We start from the raw sequence: 18885 nt of genomic DNA on the forward strand, positions 1-18885 counted from the left end.
AAGTAAATTTCAATTCATATAAATTTGGATCAAGATAATTATATACATACACAACAAGCACACAAAAAAACATACAAATATATATATATATATATATATATATATATGGATAAGTAATGCATACGAAAATTTAGAAGTATATGCATTATATACTTTACAATATAAAAATACATTAAAATAAAATAAATATGTTTATTTAATTTATTTTGATTTGGTGATTTTTTTAGTTATGGTTTGATAATTGTTGTCAAATATCTTGAGAAGGTTCTTACATTCTCAGTAAATATTACTTCACCTTGATGATCATATTACAGTAACAAACAATGAACATAACGGGACATTGTCCCGCAAATTACTTCTGTTTCTTAAAAAAGTATGATTTTTCTTGCATTAAGATTATACCCAAAAAAAAGTTACATAAATTATTATGTATTACAGTAGAAGCTGGCACTATAACTTTTTTCAAAATTAAAAGATTCTCTATAATATGTTAGATATTGAGGGACGTCTGCCTAATTATCCACACATAAACGTCTTCTTATGGGTTATGAACTAAAACCTGCATGTTTTTTATGCCAACATATTTTCCCATTGCACAGCGGATACTTCGCATCGATTGCTAATAGACTCTGGATATCTGCAGTGTCTATGTATGGCTTGCTCAATATACAAGTACATTAACTGAAAATCATCTATTCTCTCTACTCATTGCTCAGGTTCAGCAATCAGTAAGTGTATTCATCCGTTCAACTCATACACAAACATGCAAATTTAGCGTACAATTCTATAGTACGAGGCGTGAGACCAGTAATTGGTTTACGCTTTCAGTACAACAACAAAGTGCAAGTGATGAAACAAGTGTGGGTTTTGCATTGACCTGTTCTGTTAGTGTGGGCTTCAGATGGTATCTGCTCGAGAAACTTCTGAGGATGGCAGTCTCAGATGGGAATGTAAGAACGGGCATCCACACATTGCGTCCTGGAACTTACGCAAGAAAAAACTGTCCATCTGCTATTTAATGTCTTGTGGGTTGTTTTGAGACTTGCGGTTCAGTAAACTGATATTACATTGTTTTGGCTTTCCATGCATTGTACTTCCTGCTTTCCTGCTTGTATCTTTTCCGTTCTCGGAGGGCTGCCAGAAGCACGTGCAGTGAAACCGGCAGAAAGAAGGGCTGTCAAAGAAGATAGTTTGTTTAGCTCATTATAGCACAGTAAAATATCATGTAGTTCAACTTACACATCCATGCAGAACCTGTTAATTAGGACCATCGTGAGGGAAAATTCATCTATAATAAAGAAATCAAAGTATGCTGTTTCTGCATTGGTTTCCCTTCTCTTCTCAGAACTACCGGTTTAATTCTGACAGATATGCACCAGAGTACATAGTATTTTCTAAGAATGCATCAAAACATAACTTTTTGGCTTTATACTTGCACTCCGGTCCTATTTTGTACACAGTTATTCAAAGTAGCAGTAAGCTTGACTATGTAATATTTCAGATATTGGTACTTGTCAAGCAATCAAAATTTAGGGGGTATCCACAACAGTAGAATCTTTTAGATAGCTTATTCTTGGAGGACTTTTCACCCAGATGTTGTCACGTGATACATTAATCCCTCAGAGTGATCGTGGTCTCAATCAATTAGGTTGCTATTGGGGCTTCCTGTATGGCCATTGGTAAGACCTCCCTTGGAGCAGTTGAGGATTATCTTATGAAAAAGCAAGGATTTCCAAATACACTAAAATGAGGATTTAGTAACTAATGAGTCTAAAATCGTATTGACATTAATCAACCAGTGAGTCATTTTTCATCCTATTCTATTGAACCATAAAATGAACTTATCCCAGCGTCAAAATATAGAAGTCAATGTCAAGAAACGAACCGAATAGACAGCAAAGCAGTGCTCAAATGAGTAGTAGCTCACAGACATCATAGAAGGGTGATAAAAGGCATCCTCAGCAAAAGATCTAGCTTGTCTTGAGGACACTATCAAAAAAGATAGTAATGTGATGTGTTAGCATATTTATGCAATGCAACATAGAAAACTTGTTTCCTCGCAGCCACAAGTTAATCATTAATTAGATAAGCATACCAGCAGAAGCATCATAAACTCCACCAGAAACATTGCTTAGAGCCAATTTTGCTGATTCAAGAGAATACTTCACCTGCTCAATTATGTTGAAACAATAAATATTTGCAGATTTTTTACTGCCACAACCAAAATAAAACTGGCAAGCTACTGGAGAATTTATAAACAAATGAGATCTATAAAACACATACCTAGATATAAACATAGAACGAATAACACCATGTCCAGTTGGAAGAAGGAAAGAATCCTAACACAATTCTTTCACCAGAGATGGTGAAAAAGTGTGGTGCAAATTTAGCCTAGTATTAAAGGAAACATAACTAACTCTTTCAAGTTAAACTTTCAATTCTACCCGTAAGGAGTTCCAGAAAGAATACATATTTTTCCTTCAACCATCAATATTAACCATTAGCCACTCAGAAAGCAGTATAATCAGCAGGCCAAACAGAAGAGTGAAACTGTCCCTTGAGAGAGATGATAAAGAGGTGAAACTTGAACTTCTCATTAGAAAGGAAGATTGAGTTACGTGAAATACTAGTCAATATGATAATATACCAGAAGCAAAGACTGAAAGAGAAGCATCTCATATATGAAAACATAAAATAAACAGCCCTATGCAGAGTTCATTTCGTAGATAAATTTTACATCAAGCAAACCACAAAAACCTATCAGCATTTAAATAAAAGCACAAATTCATCTTTTACTATACTGGAAATTGAGAAGAGGCCTAGTTATGTTCACAACATGTAAGGATTATTCACCTGTTTTCCTATTTCATCCTTAATTATCATTCTTGGAAGCGACTGGACCTGCAAATATATCTTAGTTATAGACAAGGACATAAAATTAACGTAACAAATCAATAAAAACTGATGGCATACAAGTCGAGAAAGTGATCCAAGAGTTGTGGCACATTGAAGAAGATTAAAACATGTATGCTGGCGAGACAACACATCCAATTCCCTGTAAAGTAGAGAACATACCATCACTTTCCAAGTAGACAATGAAATTGAACATCCTGCACAGATATTTGTCTAAAGAACATAGTGCAACAATAAACATAATTTCAACAAATCACCCATAGCTTAGGTGTTTATTTAGCTTATTTTTCCACCAAACTAGCTTAAATACTGTTCTTTTGGCTTCTAGTGTTCAATTGCGCGGTTCACTGCAGAGAAAATAGTTTATATATTAAATTAAAATATATGAAAACTTATAACCAGTTTCAGCAAATGGTTTTCCTAAAATACTATAAGTTCTTCGGAAACACTGTGAATATCAACAAGTCCCATGTCCACCACTACTACAGCCTGTTATCACCACCCACAATCATCCATATAGGTTCAGAAATTAAATATACCGCCATTGCACCTAATGACCACCAATATAGTCTGTTGTATCATATTGCAGTAACATCAAGCAATTTTCGTTCTTTTGTGTAAACCATAAGTAGTAGTAATGGTTGAAGTTTTCAGATAGGCATCCAGCAGTGAGTAGGCAAGAGAAGAAAATGACAATAAGAAACGTGAATGCATAGAATCGAAACCAAGCACCATACTGTGGGCAGAGAAGATGCAATAGCAAGAAAAGAAGGGAAGATAGATTATCTAAAAGAGGCAAAACAACAGCATAGCAAAGAAAAGAATATCTTCTTTTCCCAAATGAGAACTGAACAGCGTATGAGCCTGGAAGGATCTTCTATGATTTTTGTGCTTATTGGTCAATTAATCTATTAGTAACTCACATTCACTACCTCAAAGATAAACTATATATTCTCAGGAGTCTTTACATAGCAGAAATAAGAACAGATAAACGGTTATAATTAGCAAAGAAAGTTTTAGCTATAGCTTTAGTTGTAAAAATCAAAAGGATAAACTGATATTTACTATGAGGACATGTAAACTGCCGAAAAGGCCATTCAATACCTTTAGATAGAAGCATAAGCAGAAAAAAGAAAAAAAACACAGTTCTTAGTGGCATTTGGGATAATATCATGAAATCTTCTTGAGTAATGATGTAAGCATGCAATGGCACATTTTACAACTAGCAAAGAACAAACAATATCTTGTGCATAACTGCACATGTCAATTGACATGTTATGTGTCACTCAGCTTGTTGTCTCACCATTCTGTGAAGCCAGCTTCACTAGTCAATAGTCGTAAAGTGCCTGATGCATCACCAAGAAGACCTTTGGACTTCAGACCAAAGAGTTGTCGCAACTGGCCGAGGAAGACTTCAAAAATTTTCTTCAAGTCCTGTTCACAATGAGTATATTGAGCTCAAGGTAAAGCCTTTGTATTTGAGCTAATAACACCAGCAGACTAGCCAGTCCACATTAAGCTGTCAACATTTACTAGTTCTTGACAAAACATAAAAATAGAAACAAGGAAGGATAAATAACACAAAATTAAACATTAGCACAATCACATGAGAACTTAGAACAAGATGGCAACATTAGCAAACCAGTCAATATATGTTAAGGTTAACTTGTTCATATTTATTTATTCTTCACAAAAGAAGATGAGACAATGACGAGCATGAATTGAAAAAAAAAATGGTAAAACATTAGCACTATGTTCATGGACGAAAACCAAGCAAGGATAAGTAACAAATATGAATAAAATGAGCAACTTTTCCAAGCATGTAGCTGGTTTGCTAGCAGGTTCATCTGGAATCAACTATCAAAGCTCGTATGTCTTAACCAGCAAAGTTTATTTAGTTCCAACAGTTACTCATTGGCGAGGCAAGGAAAACTGAGAATGCTACTTCACTAGAGTAAATATACGATATAGAGTCAAAGGTGTATGAGAATGATCCAGGAAGCCAAGCAACATTTTATATTGAAATCACAGTTGAAGGAAGGGAAGCAGAATCATAGATTCACATCTGTAAGCCCTTTACCATGCATAGTAGCTGTTAGTATAAGGAACTCATGATAACATACAGATACACAAAGCTTAGGGTTCTATATTCTCCATGATAATGAAATCCGAGATAAACATTTTCCAGCCAAAGAAATGCTATTGTTGCCTGTGAAATCAAAATGTAAATTTTAACTGACATCACTAGATAATTTCTTAGATGAACCAAGTTTATCCTGATTCCTACTTTCCATAATTGATTTAAAGTTCTCTGGCAAGGAAATGAATGCATTCCACATAGATTGGCAAAAATAAGAATTCAGATATTACTACACCTCTCATGGGCAAATTTTCATCCATTTCATGAAAATACACATGATATCAACCCAAAAATACATTTTGACTTCTACCCATAAACTATGGTTTTACACAGATCACACACAAAAAAATTTAGGTGAACACAAACCTGACTACCTCGGATATATGCAACACGTCCAGTGCATGAAAATAAGTAAAATTTATTTCGTAAGCCAAAAAAGCAGACCTAGAAGCACATGCACACAGATGCAGAACATGTATCATCTGACATTTTATATGATGTCCTAGAAAGTAACAAAACATAAAAAGGAAATATTGAGCTTAAGGATACAATGAAACTGTGGAGTTAAAGTAAATGACCTTTTATTTTTTCACTAACAAAAGAAACTGACCTCAGGAGAAATCTTATGCCTCACATGAGGCTCCATTTCTGTATCTTTCAAACAAGCTGAAGGGTTCCAAACAACAACACTTCCCCACATCTAAAAATTTGACATATGAATAAACATTAGATTTGGAGGGAACAACACAGAACAGAAACCACAATATAAAAGTAAATAACTCACTGGAGATATAAAACCATTTGTCTTTGAAATTGCTCCATTTGGAAGCTGCAGCAGAAGTGGACACTCTGTTGCAGATGGCACATATCTGGCACAATGCATAGAAGCAAAAGAAAAGGCAATCATGGTCAATAATTTCTAAGAGTGGATCACAGAAATATAATTGATATTGAAATCAATCAGATTAAACAACTCAATGAGATGCCAAGAATGATATGACTTCTAAAGGAGCTCTTTCCAAATAAATTACAGTTATTATGTCACTTTGTAGCATTATGCCATTCACGTTCTCACTCCATTACATCTGACTAAAGTATTTCAAGATTGCAAACCGCAGATAAAATTGTCAAGGGAAATTTTACATAATTCCGTCTGTACATTTAACAATAGAAAGCATAATGAGTTAAAGATTATACACCACAAAATGGAGGATCTTCGAACGCCCTCCTGCAGCAACTGATGTATCCAAATGCCACTCATTTGAGTTTACCTATGCCATTTAGACAAATAAGAAACTTCAAGCGATATGTAAAAGCATTTGATGATAAGTTAGTGGATTGCTTAACTGACCCTTTCAAAAGCAGAATGAGAATAAGAAAAAATTCATGGTGATCATGACATGGAATGAAAACACCAGAGAAAGATGCACAATTGACAGAGGAGCTAGTTAAACTACAATGATTAAGATATTTTTCAAAAGAAAGAGCAATACTATGTTAATTAGTAATTACTAAAAACATAATAGCATTCCTTAGAAAATCAATGATAAATGAAATTCCATACTATTTTATGGCCCATGCTCGCTATTAGGATCCATTTTTTCCCACTGCTAAAGTTTAAATGTCATTCTGTTAGCACCAGGTTTGTAATGGACTTCTATTGTAGCATTGAAAATACTATGTCGTTTCCCACTTCTAGTGGTAAAAACATTCAGGGAATTGAGAAAAGAAAAAGAAAATTATAGGAGAATCTAGGCATATTCCAAGCACCATCAGCTGACTCCTTAATTATTAGTGGATAAAAGAAAAAGGGTATAGTCATGTTGATATATAAGGCATGTAAATAACACATATCTCAATGCATTGTTTGCAGATAAAGAAATTGTCTGAAAGCACCTTAACTTTTTCCTTAACATGCCATTTCTGGCTATTATTGCCAAAGCATTCAGTCACTGGAAGTTTTCAAGAAAAAGGAGGTTGTTGAGAGAACGTACAAAGAAAGGAAGATCGTTTCTCGTGAAAATATAGCTGCCAAGCGTGTCATCCCAATAGGAAAATGAAGACTTCGGAGTGTGGTATAAAACCTATGTGTTCACCAAAAATGATATAATATGTTAACGAAAAATGACCTAGGATTTCAACAGGTAGAAGAACTTACCATGAGCTTTTCCTGAAAACACTATGAAACACAATATGGCGAAAACAAAGGCAAAAGAGCTACCTGACTCTCCACTCTAACATCTGCTAGAGGCTTCAAAGCATCAATTATAGGAGCCAAGAGATTATCATCTATCTCTTGGAATTCCCTGCAGAAACAAGTAATTTAGTGGACATTGTATAAGCAGAGAAAGAAAGCAGACGAATGAAGCATAAGCTAATCCAACTGACCCTCTACCATAACCTTTTTCCTCTAAACATTACATATTTTCTTCTAAATGTTTCTTACGGAACTCCGCAAGTCACCATATTAAGTCATTAGGCTCCATTGAAGAATTAAAAGAAATCTAGCAAAAACACTGGACACTGTAAATCAAAAAACCATATAAAAGTTCCTCCTAACTAAGAGCAAGATCCATAGTTCCTCATAATAATAAGAAACTGTAGGAATTTGACAGTTCCACCAGCAGTTAACAGAATGACCACGCAAAGTTTCATACCAGTCATAAGTCCAATCGCGTGGATCAGCATTCAGCAAATTGAAGGAAAGCACAATCCTCCCATCCGCCCCCACCGGCATAAACTCCCCACTGATGCACCCTTCCTCTTTACCACCATTCACAAACACTTTCACAAAAATCTCTGCCACCTTCTTCACTGCAGCCTCCTCTGAAACCCTACCCATGATCCAGGCGTGCCTATACTTCCCAACTACCGCCCTCACCTCCTCCATTTCCTCCTTCCTCACCACAATCACAGTATAAACCTTTCCACCATGACCTCGACTACCATTATCAGCCAACAGCGACTTCAAATAGTAGTCAAATAACTCATCATCATATTTCCCAGAACCCTCAAATTTGTTCAGCTCATTCAGCCCTCCACACTTCCACTGCAAATCGTTGTTGCTATATAAACAATCAGAACCGGATTCCAGAGTTACAGAAACAGTGGAATTGTTACTACAAGCGCCGCAAAATGTGGAATCTTTTGCAGCGAGGTTTTGCATGTGAGATTCGATCGACATTGACAATTCATTAGCAGTAAACGAAGGTACGCCGAAATCAACAAAAACTGCTTGAAATTGGCAAGGAAAATGCAGAGGATTCGACTCGACCGCGGCAGACAAATCATCGATTTCGCGGAACGGCAGCGGTGATCTGTAAATTTCTACTGATTTCAAAAAAAAAGGAAGACCTGCACCAGCAACAGAATTCACACAATTGCAAACAACAATAATCTGGATACACCATCAAAACGTCGAAAAAACGTGGGAGCGTGGAGAATGCAAAGATTTATGACCTAAGAGGAAAGAGAGGAGAACAGTGAGAGTGAGAGTAAAGCGCTTCAGTCCCGGTCTGGTTTTGCGCATGGTTTCCTCGTCGAAATCAGGTTCCTCCCTTTGGCGTTCTGAGGCCGAAGTTAGCGGAGCTTCGGAGATATCAGCCGTCGCCGGCGGACTTGGAGAGTTGTTGGCATCCATTTTCTTGGACTGGGGCTTTTCTCAAGTGAGAAAATTAACTGAAATTCGTAATGAATTTATTACATTTGAACTTCCCCTAAACATAAAGTCCTTCGCGGGATTGTCACTCCATACTATATTTTCCATTTCAAATCAAAATTTATAATAAATGTAGACAGACATATGTTTGATTTTGTCCAATATAAACCTTTCTGTAAATTTCACATTGAAATTAGGTAAAATGATGTTAATTTCTATCACAGTTTGTGTTTTGTGTGTAAGAATTTCATATACCTCTTAGGTTTGTTTGTATAAATTTTATAAAGTAAAATGTTTTAAATCTCTCAACTTTTGAATTAAAGAATATTAATATTTTAGATTCTTTAGTAAATATCTTATTTGAATCATTCTTCTTAAATTAAAATTTTTCCATTTATGTATAAAATTGGATATGAAAGTATTTATAAATATTTTTTTTAGAGAAAAGGGAAAATATTATGATGTATCCAAGTTGATAAATTCAGCGGAAATGTCTGGCAAACCAACAGCAGGGTTATTAGCCATTGGTGTTAAAGAATGAGCAGCCCTGCCCTGTTGCCAGTTGTACAAATTAGAGAGTAAATGCAATTGAAAGATGAACCTATGAAATTAAAGAACCAACAACTGAAGCATTTCGGGATGTAGACTGAAGCTTGTGGAATAGTGGAGCACAATCACCGTCTAGGATGATGGATGTCCAGCCATGTTGCAATGCCACTCCAATTCCTTCTCCAGCAACGACCCCTTCAACAAGCCATGCTTGTGACAATAGCTTCTCGTTCCATCCACAAATGTGCTTCCACAGTCTGTCTCGAATGGATGTAAAGACAACTCTCTCTTCGTTTTGCCTACCACAGCAGGAAGACCCAGATACTTGTCGTGGCGGTCTCTTGACAAATATTAAGGATTGACGCCATGTGATTCCTCTATTGCCATCAATATTCCTGCTAAATATAATAGTTGACTTATTGAAGATGATTTCTAGCTCGGATGCATTCTTGTAAATTATGAGATAACGAGCAATACTATTTATCGCCTTAACGGATGCCTCACAGAAAATGAGGGTGTCATCTGCAAATAAAAGATGAGAAATTATTGGTGCTCCATGACAAATAGCAGTACCTTTAAGGTCTCCAACTTGGTTCAGCATGACTCGGCAAGGAACTCAACGCCTCAGTACACAGTAGAAATAGATAAGGGGAAAGGGGATTGCCCTACCTTAAACCCGTTGGAAGAGAATTTTTCCAAATCCTTTTCTATTCACCACAAAAGAATACAAGATTAAAGTAACACCAAACATAATAAGATGGATGATTCTCTCTAGAGTCCGCCTTGCATTGTTGACTCTTTACTTGGCAATTCATCCATATAACTAATCTCCATTCATGCTTTAATATTTTTTTCGACGAATCATAGGATTGTGTCTAAGCGATAGATGGTACTTTGGTGCCTGCATGGGTCCTGCAGATAAATCAAAATCGATATCGATCTCGTAAAGGGCGACTAGCACAAAACATTTTAGCTATCTGTGACTTCGATATGAATTTTACGTACGTGTATGTTGAGTGGGAAGAGAGTGCGGCTGATGCCCGTATCTTGAACCATGCTATATCACAAGACCAAGCTTTCCCTTTTCCTCCAAATGGTGAGTTCCATTATACACCATTAAAGGGGGACTAGCAATTCTTATATTATCAATTCTGATGTTGATTTATAAAGTATTGCAGGCAAGTATTATCTAGTGGATGCTGGATTTACAAACTATCAATGTTTTCTTGCGCCTTACCGAGGTACTAGATACCACCTAGCCGAGTATAGGGGTCATGGTCGCCGATACCGTACCCCACAGGACCTATTTAACCATGTCCATTCTCGTTTGCGAAATGTAATTGAGCGTTGCTTTGGAGTACTAAAGAAACGGTTTTCAATATTGCAATGGGGGATGCCGAGCTACCTTCTTCAGCACCAAGTGGATTTAGTTATCGCTTATTGTACACTTCACAACTTCATCCATAGGTTCAGTCATGATGACATCATTTTCAACGAACCAGAAAATGAAATTCTTCTTGATATGGATGCATTTTACCATAGAGAACATCCTACCGTGACTGAATTAGAAGCACAACGCATATTCCGTGACAACATAGCGATGCAGATGTGGGCATCTTATAATCCAATATAGGCATTGATAAACATAAAGTAATTACATCCGGATGTAATGCTAATGTGCAACTTTTGACTAGCGTGTAACAAGTACCAAATGAGGATTATGAGTCAAAATTGGTTAGGGTCGTTACATTCAGCCCAGTGTACTACCTTTAAATATGTTCAACATATAATTTAGATGTTCGTAAGAATTTAATTATGGTATCAGCTCGGTGTATACATGTTTTATATTTTATACTCTTAGATTAGATGTTGCAAACCTAAACATAAACCAAACCAACGACGTTTCTTACATAATTATTCTTGTTAACATTATTTTTCACAATGGTATTAGTATCTATTTTGCAGGCATGGCATATCGCAGATACTTGGAGCGGACTGGCTTTCCATAGGAGGAGCATTGGACATTAAACGTTGAGCAGCGCTTAATGTGGATGATCATTGACGACAACACTCGGGTCCCCATGAGAGATGATCGTGCAGAGGCACACATGTCTCAGTGGGTTCGTCATTACGACGGCATTTTGTGTATCATTACACACGAGATCAGGTCCATTAGAAATTTTATGAATTGAAGGAGCATTTTCTTTAGTTCTACGAAATCACTCAAATACCAGGGATTTATTATGACGTTGAAACATTTTGTATGGATTTTCCTGACAAGCTATGACCACATACGACACGGGTATGACATGCTATCGCTTTAATTCAATCATTGAAACCTAACAATTGCTATTTCTAAATTAATATTTATTTTTCAATAATTAGTTGTCAATATGAACCTGTTGTAGATCTACCCGTTGGCTAGACGATACTACCAGTACCCAGAGCCTCATTACCCCAGCATGCTCGAGATATGGGGCCCAATTAGACTGCCGCTTGGTCCAATAGAGGTGCATAGTGACGGGAGGCATAGCCAGAGTAGTAATGCACCGCGTAGTTTTGTGAGAGGTGGCGAAGATGCCCCCATTATCATCTCGGGATCCACTGCAACAACGAACCAAACGCATACCGATATTGTCAGTTGGGATGTAGTCGAACAGGTAGCTCGTAGGGATGGTGGCCCACGATTGGCCCGCAATATTTCATTAGCGCCACGTCGAAGTCTGGACATGGGTTCTGGAGTTGGCGGGATTGAATCATGGACAGATTACATTCGTCGCTTTGGCGTACAATCCGACCGTAGAGGCCATTTGCATAGTGAGGGAGACAGTACAACACGCTCACGGCGACCACAAGGAATTCCACCACAGCGACGTGACGGTCCTTAAGTAATAGTGGTATTGTTGTAGAATATATGAACCAGTCACTTGTTGTCATATGCTACTTACAAAGTTAACGGGAACATGATTTTGTGCGTCTTTTATCATTCAATGACTGATATGAATTGATTGTCGTAGTTTAATTGAACACTGCTCCGTATTAATCCAAAATATATTTTCCGAACTATTGCAATATGTAGTTATAAATTTTAATTAGTTAATACTGGATTATGTGGATTTTCAAAATTATAAAAAATGAAGGATGCATTGGAGGGTTGATTTACATGTTAAAGGTTTGTATTTGATTTTTAAATACAAATATATTTCTTTAACCACTTAATATTTTGTACGTAATATTTTTCTACATCATTGGAATAATTAGAAAATTTAAAAAACACAAAAAAATATGTCAATTCTACGCGGTTAATTTATATAATACATTATTTCAATAATTTATTTAAATTTATCACCTTGCATAGAAACGTCTAACAAAAATATTGTTAATGGATTACTAGAGTGCATTTAATTATTTATAAAAGTGTATTTATATAAATTATATTTTTTCATTTCCGTACAAATATAATTAGAAAATACTATTTATTTTATTCCACTCACAACTAAATAAATTATATACATATTCATGCATATATATATATATAAATATATATAAAAGAGATATAATTTGACAATGAACAATACTTTTTGTCTCCCACTAACCAACATCAAACATAACATACTTATTTTATATGATCTCCAAAACAAATCCAAACATATACACTTTTTCTAACTTACACCTATTTATTTTTGTTTTTCTCCCTCTATCTTTATAAACCAATCAAAACAAGTTAAAAATAAAACCAAACATTTTTGCTGGAGCAATACCCTTAATGGGGCTAGGACATAATTAAACATGTATTGGCCTAATCAGACAATCTAAAATCACAATAAATTTTATAGTTTATTTTAAATTGATCCATGACAGTAGATTTTGGTATGATTTTCTATGAATTTATTATTTTGTAAATATGTAAAGTTCAATTTTGTTATGGACTTTAACTTCAAACACAATCATTAGCCAATTATTTGGGTTAAATTGATAATTATTGTTATTATTTGATGTCAATAGAGTGTTGATTCAATAAAACCAACCCTAATTGAACCATAATTTCGATAGATTAATGTACTGAATACCAAATCAAATTAATCAATTCAACCCCAATAATTAATAATTTTTTTTATTTCTGATTTGGTATTTCAGTGAACCAAAATTTTCTTTTAAAAAAAATTATTTAACAATTAAATATTAAAATAATAGTTATAATTTTTTTATTTTTTAATAAGTAAAATAAAAAATTAATACATATAAAAATAAAAAGAAAATAATACTTCAATATTCCATACAATTCATCATACCAAAGTTAAAAATAAAAAATACTCCGAAAAACAAAAGCCAAATACCGAGTGAATGTTTTTGCTTCCATTTTTATACGTACTAAATATTTAATTTAAGTTTTATTCACCGAATTAGATTTCCTGTATTATGCTACATTTTAGTTATTTTTAAACAAAAAATATACATTTTTTTATAGGAATAATTACACTAATTAAATTTGAAATTTGCTTTCGTCCAACAAATAAATTTTCAATTAGCCAAAATTCACCGAATTACTAATATTAACAAAAGAATTAGAAAAAAAAAATCTATATTTACCTCCTACTGACTTCTTACTGCTTTATTATAGGTCAAATCAATATTTTAATGACCAAATTACTCTTACACGTTTTCAAACATTAATGTATGAGAGGGGTATATTTTCACTGGTAAGGAAAGTTTAGTTAAAAAAATTATTTAATCAATAATAAGTTAATCGAGGATAAATATCAATTTATAATTAATTTTTTATAACAATAAATTTAACTAACAGAAAAAATTATTTATTAAATATAATCAAATACCAAGAATATTTAATTTAATTTTTAAAATTATAAAAAATTTAAATATAATTAAATTAAATTTTAGAGAAGAGTCGTGTAATTATCCGATCTTTGATGTGATGGATGATTGATGTGATGGTTGCTGCGCAAAAGTGGAGGGGAAAGCACATGGTTAACGCTGTCTATCGAAATCTTTTAACATCTCTAGTATATCACATTTGGCAGAAGCACAACTAAAGAAAATTTCAACAATTGGATCGTGACCCGTCGGCATTGGTTAACATTATTCTATACGAAATTAGATTACGTATACTACCGAATAAAATTAGTACGATAACCTTGTATAGATTATGACAAATTCTATGACACTCAACATAAGCCATACGACTGTATATTATGATTTTTTCTTAATGCAATTTACTTACCCGAATTATCCGATCTTTGTATAACATTTAGTTATATAATGCTATTTGAAGATATCAATGAAATGACGCGTGTCGCAGCTTGGGTCCCCTAGCCCCTTGTTTTTGTCGTGAAGAAGGCAAAGGGCCATACAAGCCGACGCTTTTTCCGGGTTTTCCCCACATAAAATCATCACTCTCACACAGTACACTACACTCACTCTCACACCGAAAGAGAAGACAATGTCGACTCTCTGTGTTCCATCTCAGGTTCCATCGGTGGCCGAAGACTGTGAACAGCTCCGCAAGGCATTTGCAGGTTTTGATCGGGTCTAGATTCATTCGTGGAGGGTTCTTGTGTTCCTTTCTTGAATTCAAAAATTTCTCGAGATTTGCCCTTTCGGTTATTTTTCTTCGATTTAACTGATCCTGATATGGAGTTTGTATAGTTTGTCTCATGATCCCTTGTTCTTGCTCTAATCCGCGAATGAGAAAATTAGATGATCCGACTGAGATAGTCAAGAGAGATGAAGGATGAATGGGTGTCCTTTTCTGTATAGTTCTTGAATCCTGTATAGAATGTACTTTGTAGATGTTTATAGTGTAGTAATGTTTATGTTTATGTTTCTTGTTATTGTTCTTAATAGAGTTGGGATTTTATCTCTTAGATTGTTGATAATTTCTTGTGATTATATGCGTTCTTTATGTGATGGATTTTGATGAAATGAAAATGCAAAAGATGTATGCATTTGATTTAACTTTCTCTACCCGTTTGATAAAGTCTTGAGAGTTAAATATGATCCTTTATATAGTGAAAGAATATTCATAAATATCGAATGGAAGAAAGATGTGTATTTGTTTGTTCTTCTTTATTGCTTAGTTTCTTTGTGCAGTGTCTTGTATTCTTACTGTTCTATCTTATGCTTCTTGTTAGTCTGAGGTTTCTTTCTTAATGAGGTTGAATAATGATGGAATGTTATGCAGGATGGGGAACGAATGAGGGTTTGATCATATCTATTTTGGGCCATCGAAATGCTGCCCAGAGGAAGCTGATTAGACAAGTATATGCAGAGACCTATGGAGAGGATTTGCTCAAAGTTTTGGACAAGGAACTGACAAGTGACTTTGAGGTTCGTTTTTGAGTCTTTCTTATCTTTATTTTGTTTTAACTGCCATTGCTTGAAAGATTGAGTCCATATGATATATACTCCGTGATGATATGATTGATATCAAATGGGCTCATTGGGTGATTCGTATTTAAATTAATGCATTTCCATTTCACAATGTCTAAGTCAGAGGGTTGTGAAGCTCTGGACGCTGGACCCTGCAGAGCGCGATGCGTTTTTAGCTAATGAAGCTATAAAAAAGTGGACATCGAGCAATAAGGTCCTTGTGGAGATCGCTTGTGCAAGGTCTCCAAAGGAACTACTGCTAGCAAGGGAAGCTTATCATGCTTGTTTTAAGAGATCTCTTGAGGAGGATGTTGCTTATCACACATCTGGTGACTTCCGCAAGGTAAAAGCAAACAAAATATCATGTCAATGAATTATGTATTTATTAAAAGAAATGACTTTAAAGAAAGGTACATTATACCACTTGCTCATGTTTTACATTACCAAGTGGAATTTGCAAGGTAAAAACATGATTGCCGGAGGGTGTTACTGTAATTTTTCAAAATGGAACACATTTTACAAAATACTCAAAACTTCAAAGGTGTCTATGCAATTGTCCCTTAGATATCTCTGTATATTACTGTTTTAACAAGGTGTGATTTGCTATTTTGTTGTGACACTGATTTTGGTTCTACTGCTCTAATGACTAATCTGGCATATGCATTCTCAATTAAGCTACTTGCACAGTCAATCTCTAGATAGAGTTATTATTTTTTTCAGATAAAACATGTGAGATAAAATGACTACTCTTTTGTTTTATCAGACTGGTGTTTATCATTAGAAACTCCCTAGATGATGCATTATATATGAGATAATTTGATTTTTTCGTCTTGAGCTCCATAGTCTCTTGGTACCAAGTCCTTCAAATAAGGGACCTCAATGAACATTATTTGACGAATATAACGTAAAGAATGTTGTCCTCTACACTCCTCGGAAACATACTTTTCAAACTTAAATCTGAAAGCACTATTCCTCAGGAGTGGTTAAGAATATTACATTGTTCAAAAGAGCCTAGATGACTGGAACAATAGCAACAGATCACACAGAGAAGATTAGAAGTGTCCTTTGTTAGGTAGGATTGGATTTTCTAATCCAAATCCTATTACATCTTCTATTTCATAAGATCATTTCGTAAATAAAATAAATGACGAATCTATGTAAACTTGGCGTGTTGACTAGAAGATGCAATAGGACTCGGAATTGAAAATCCACTCTGTTGTTAGGCGGCATTTTTTATGATGTTACTCAGCAAACTTGCTTAACTAACATAGATTTTTGAAAGCACAGCTGTTTTTGTGACTTGAATTCTTTATGTTCCTTCAGCAAGGATGATGATAATATTGTTGATTTGTTTTATTTTTTCAGCTTTTGGTCCCCTTGGTGAGTTCATACCGATACGGAGGGGATGATGTCAACTTGACTCTTGCTAAAACAGAAGCTAAACTTCTGCATCAGAAAATCTCCGAGAAGGCTTACAGTTGTGATGACATCATTAGGATTTTGACCACAAGAAGTAAAGCACAAATCAATGCAACACTGAACCAATACAAGAATGAATTTGGAAGCGATATAAACAAGGTATGTAAGTTGAGTCAAGCTAGCATTATCTTCTCCATATACTTGACAGTATTGTGTTGGCAGAACTTGAAAGCTGACCCTAAAGACGAGTTTCTGGCCTTACTGAGAGCTACCATCAAGTGTTTGGTCTGCCCTGAGCAGTACTTTGCAAAGGTTCTTCGTCTTTCAATCAACAAGCTGGGAACAGAGGAAGGAGCTCTTACCAGAGTTGTTGCCACTAGGGCTGAGGTTGACATGAAGGTTATTAAAGATGCTTACCAGAAGAGGAGCAGTGTGCCACTTGAGCAAGCCATTGCAAAGGACACAAGTGGAGACTATGAGAAAATGCTTTTGACCCTCATCGGGCATGGGCCAGAATGAGGTGGGACGGTAACTGTTCTCTTTTCGTGCTTATGGTACTGAACCATTAATCCTGCTTTGAACTTTGAACTTAGAAACCTTATCGAACTTTTGCTAGTTTGATCGAGTGTCGTTTGGTTTGGAGCTAAATAACATGCCTCTGATAGAGGAACCTTCGTTGTTACGTATGTCGTCATGTGTATCGGACTTCCCTCTTTTGTGGTAAATTGATCTTTCACTCATACAACACAGAAAGGGTACATAACATGACTACAATGATACAAATGTTTTGTTATCCACAAAAAGAAAATAAAACAAAACTAAGTTCTATTTGTTTATTCAATTTTTGGAAATGACAGCAAAGGGAGTTTCAAGTAAAAGTAAATACTTTTGTTTAGATCAAGAAAAATATATAATAAATACATAATTTATTTAAAATAAAATATTTTATATGAGAAGATTGTATATACATCAAAAGTACTGAAACAATGCAAATGTAAAATTAAAATCGTGATATAAATATATAATAATCAAATTTATACATTTTTATTATATTTTGCCACATAATTACTAATGTTAGACATTTCTCATTCAAATTGTATTTCTTCTTTTTAAATTTTTGGCTACTTTCTGAACATGTTTTGAAGTATTTGTGCAACATAATTTTTAGGGATAATTACAATTACATTCCTAATTTATGGTATGTTTATTTAAATTATTTATCTTTTGTGTAATTACAAATCCAATCTCTAGCCTTTAAAAAATAAGGGCAGTTGGTGTAATAATGCTGGCGTTTTGTGAGTGTTTGTGTTACTTTTGAAAAAATATGGGTAACTTGTATAAATAATGCTGATGTTTCTGGAGGATGCATGTGTAATTTTTTAAAAGTTAGGGGTGATTTGTGTAAATAAATCATAAATCAATGGATGCTAATGTAATTCTCTCAAAACACGAAGGTTGTATTGTGAATATTTATGAAATGCTCTCATGGTTAAAAATCATGGCAAATGTTTTTGCCATGACTTTTAGTTGTGACAAATAATTTTTTAATGATTGAAAAATTAATTTTTTGCATCTGTCTTATTTAGCCGAGATTCATAATAGTTATTCATCACAATTTTTAGTTATAGATATTAATATTATAACCAATCATAACTTTTTAAAATGTGATGTAAATACTTTCTATTATTATATACTTTTGTATGTATCTACGCATATATACATCATTATGTCAATAGAAATTTCTATACGTACATGTTCTAATTGAGAAAACAAAAAATTACGTAACGGATAATTGTTCTCTACTAAGGTTTGGTGTAAT

The 18885-nt window shown here is 34.5% G+C and overlaps 2 protein-coding genes across 2 annotated transcripts; one reads left to right on the forward strand and one right to left on the reverse strand.

Annotated features, from left to right (window-relative positions):
* Positions 1 to 677: 677 nt before the first annotated feature.
* On the reverse strand, positions 678 to 8837 carry LOC105177114 (GPI transamidase component PIG-S-like protein). The gene is made up of 13 exons (XM_011100153.3): positions 8513 to 8837; positions 7711 to 8407; positions 7275 to 7359; positions 7048 to 7137; positions 6251 to 6324; positions 5838 to 5922; positions 5664 to 5753; positions 4217 to 4347; positions 2974 to 3055; positions 2854 to 2901; positions 2096 to 2168; positions 1886 to 1989; positions 678 to 1174 (listed from the first exon to the last, which is right to left on the reverse strand). Exons 1-13 carry the CDS (start codon positions 8691 to 8693, stop codon positions 1064 to 1066), a joined length of 1851 nt encoding a protein of 616 aa, XP_011098455.1. The 5' UTR covers positions 8694 to 8837; the 3' UTR covers positions 678 to 1063.
* A 5780-nt stretch (positions 8838 to 14617) lies between these two features.
* LOC105177121 (annexin Gh1) lies at positions 14618 to 17752 on the forward strand. Its single transcript, XM_011100163.3, has 5 exons — positions 14618 to 14794; positions 15460 to 15605; positions 15772 to 15990; positions 17013 to 17225; positions 17289 to 17752. The coding sequence occupies exons 1-5, from the start codon at positions 14719 to 14721 to the stop codon at positions 17583 to 17585; spliced, it is 951 nt and encodes a 316-aa protein (XP_011098465.1). The 5' UTR covers positions 14618 to 14718; the 3' UTR covers positions 17586 to 17752.
* Positions 17753 to 18885: the final 1133 nt, after the last annotated feature.

The sequence above is a fragment of the Sesamum indicum genome, linkage group LG2, assembly GCF_026168435.1.
Source record: "Sesamum indicum cultivar Baizhima isolate 11 linkage group LG2, ASM2616843v1, whole genome shotgun sequence".
NCBI classification, from domain to species: domain Eukaryota; kingdom Viridiplantae; phylum Streptophyta; class Magnoliopsida; order Lamiales; family Pedaliaceae; genus Sesamum; species Sesamum indicum.

Excerpts from the sequence above, each read along its gene's own strand:
- LOC105177121 (XM_011100163.3), top strand. The coding sequence starts at position 14,719 with ATGTCGACTCTCTGTGTTCCATCTCAGGTTCCATCGGTGGCCGAAGAC. Across the intron at positions 15,606-15,771 it reads AACTGACAAGTGACTTTGAG|AGGGTTGTGAAGCTCTGGAC; the intron begins GTTCGTTTTTGA and ends TGTCTAAGTCAG. Across the intron at positions 17,226-17,288 it reads TTGGAAGCGATATAAACAAG|AACTTGAAAGCTGACCCTAA; the intron begins GTATGTAAGTTG and ends TTGTGTTGGCAG.
- LOC105177114 (XM_011100153.3), bottom strand. The coding sequence starts at position 8,693 with ATGGATGCCAACAACTCTCCAAGTCCGCCGGCGACGGCTGATATCTCC. Across the intron at positions 7,138-7,274 it reads ATGTTAGAGTGGAGAGTCAG|GTTTTATACCACACTCCGAA; the intron begins GTAGCTCTTTTG and ends GTGAACACATAG. Across the intron at positions 1,990-2,095 it reads AGTTTATGATGCTTCTGCTG|TGTCCTCAAGACAAGCTAGA; the intron begins GTATGCTTATCT and ends CTTTTTTGATAG.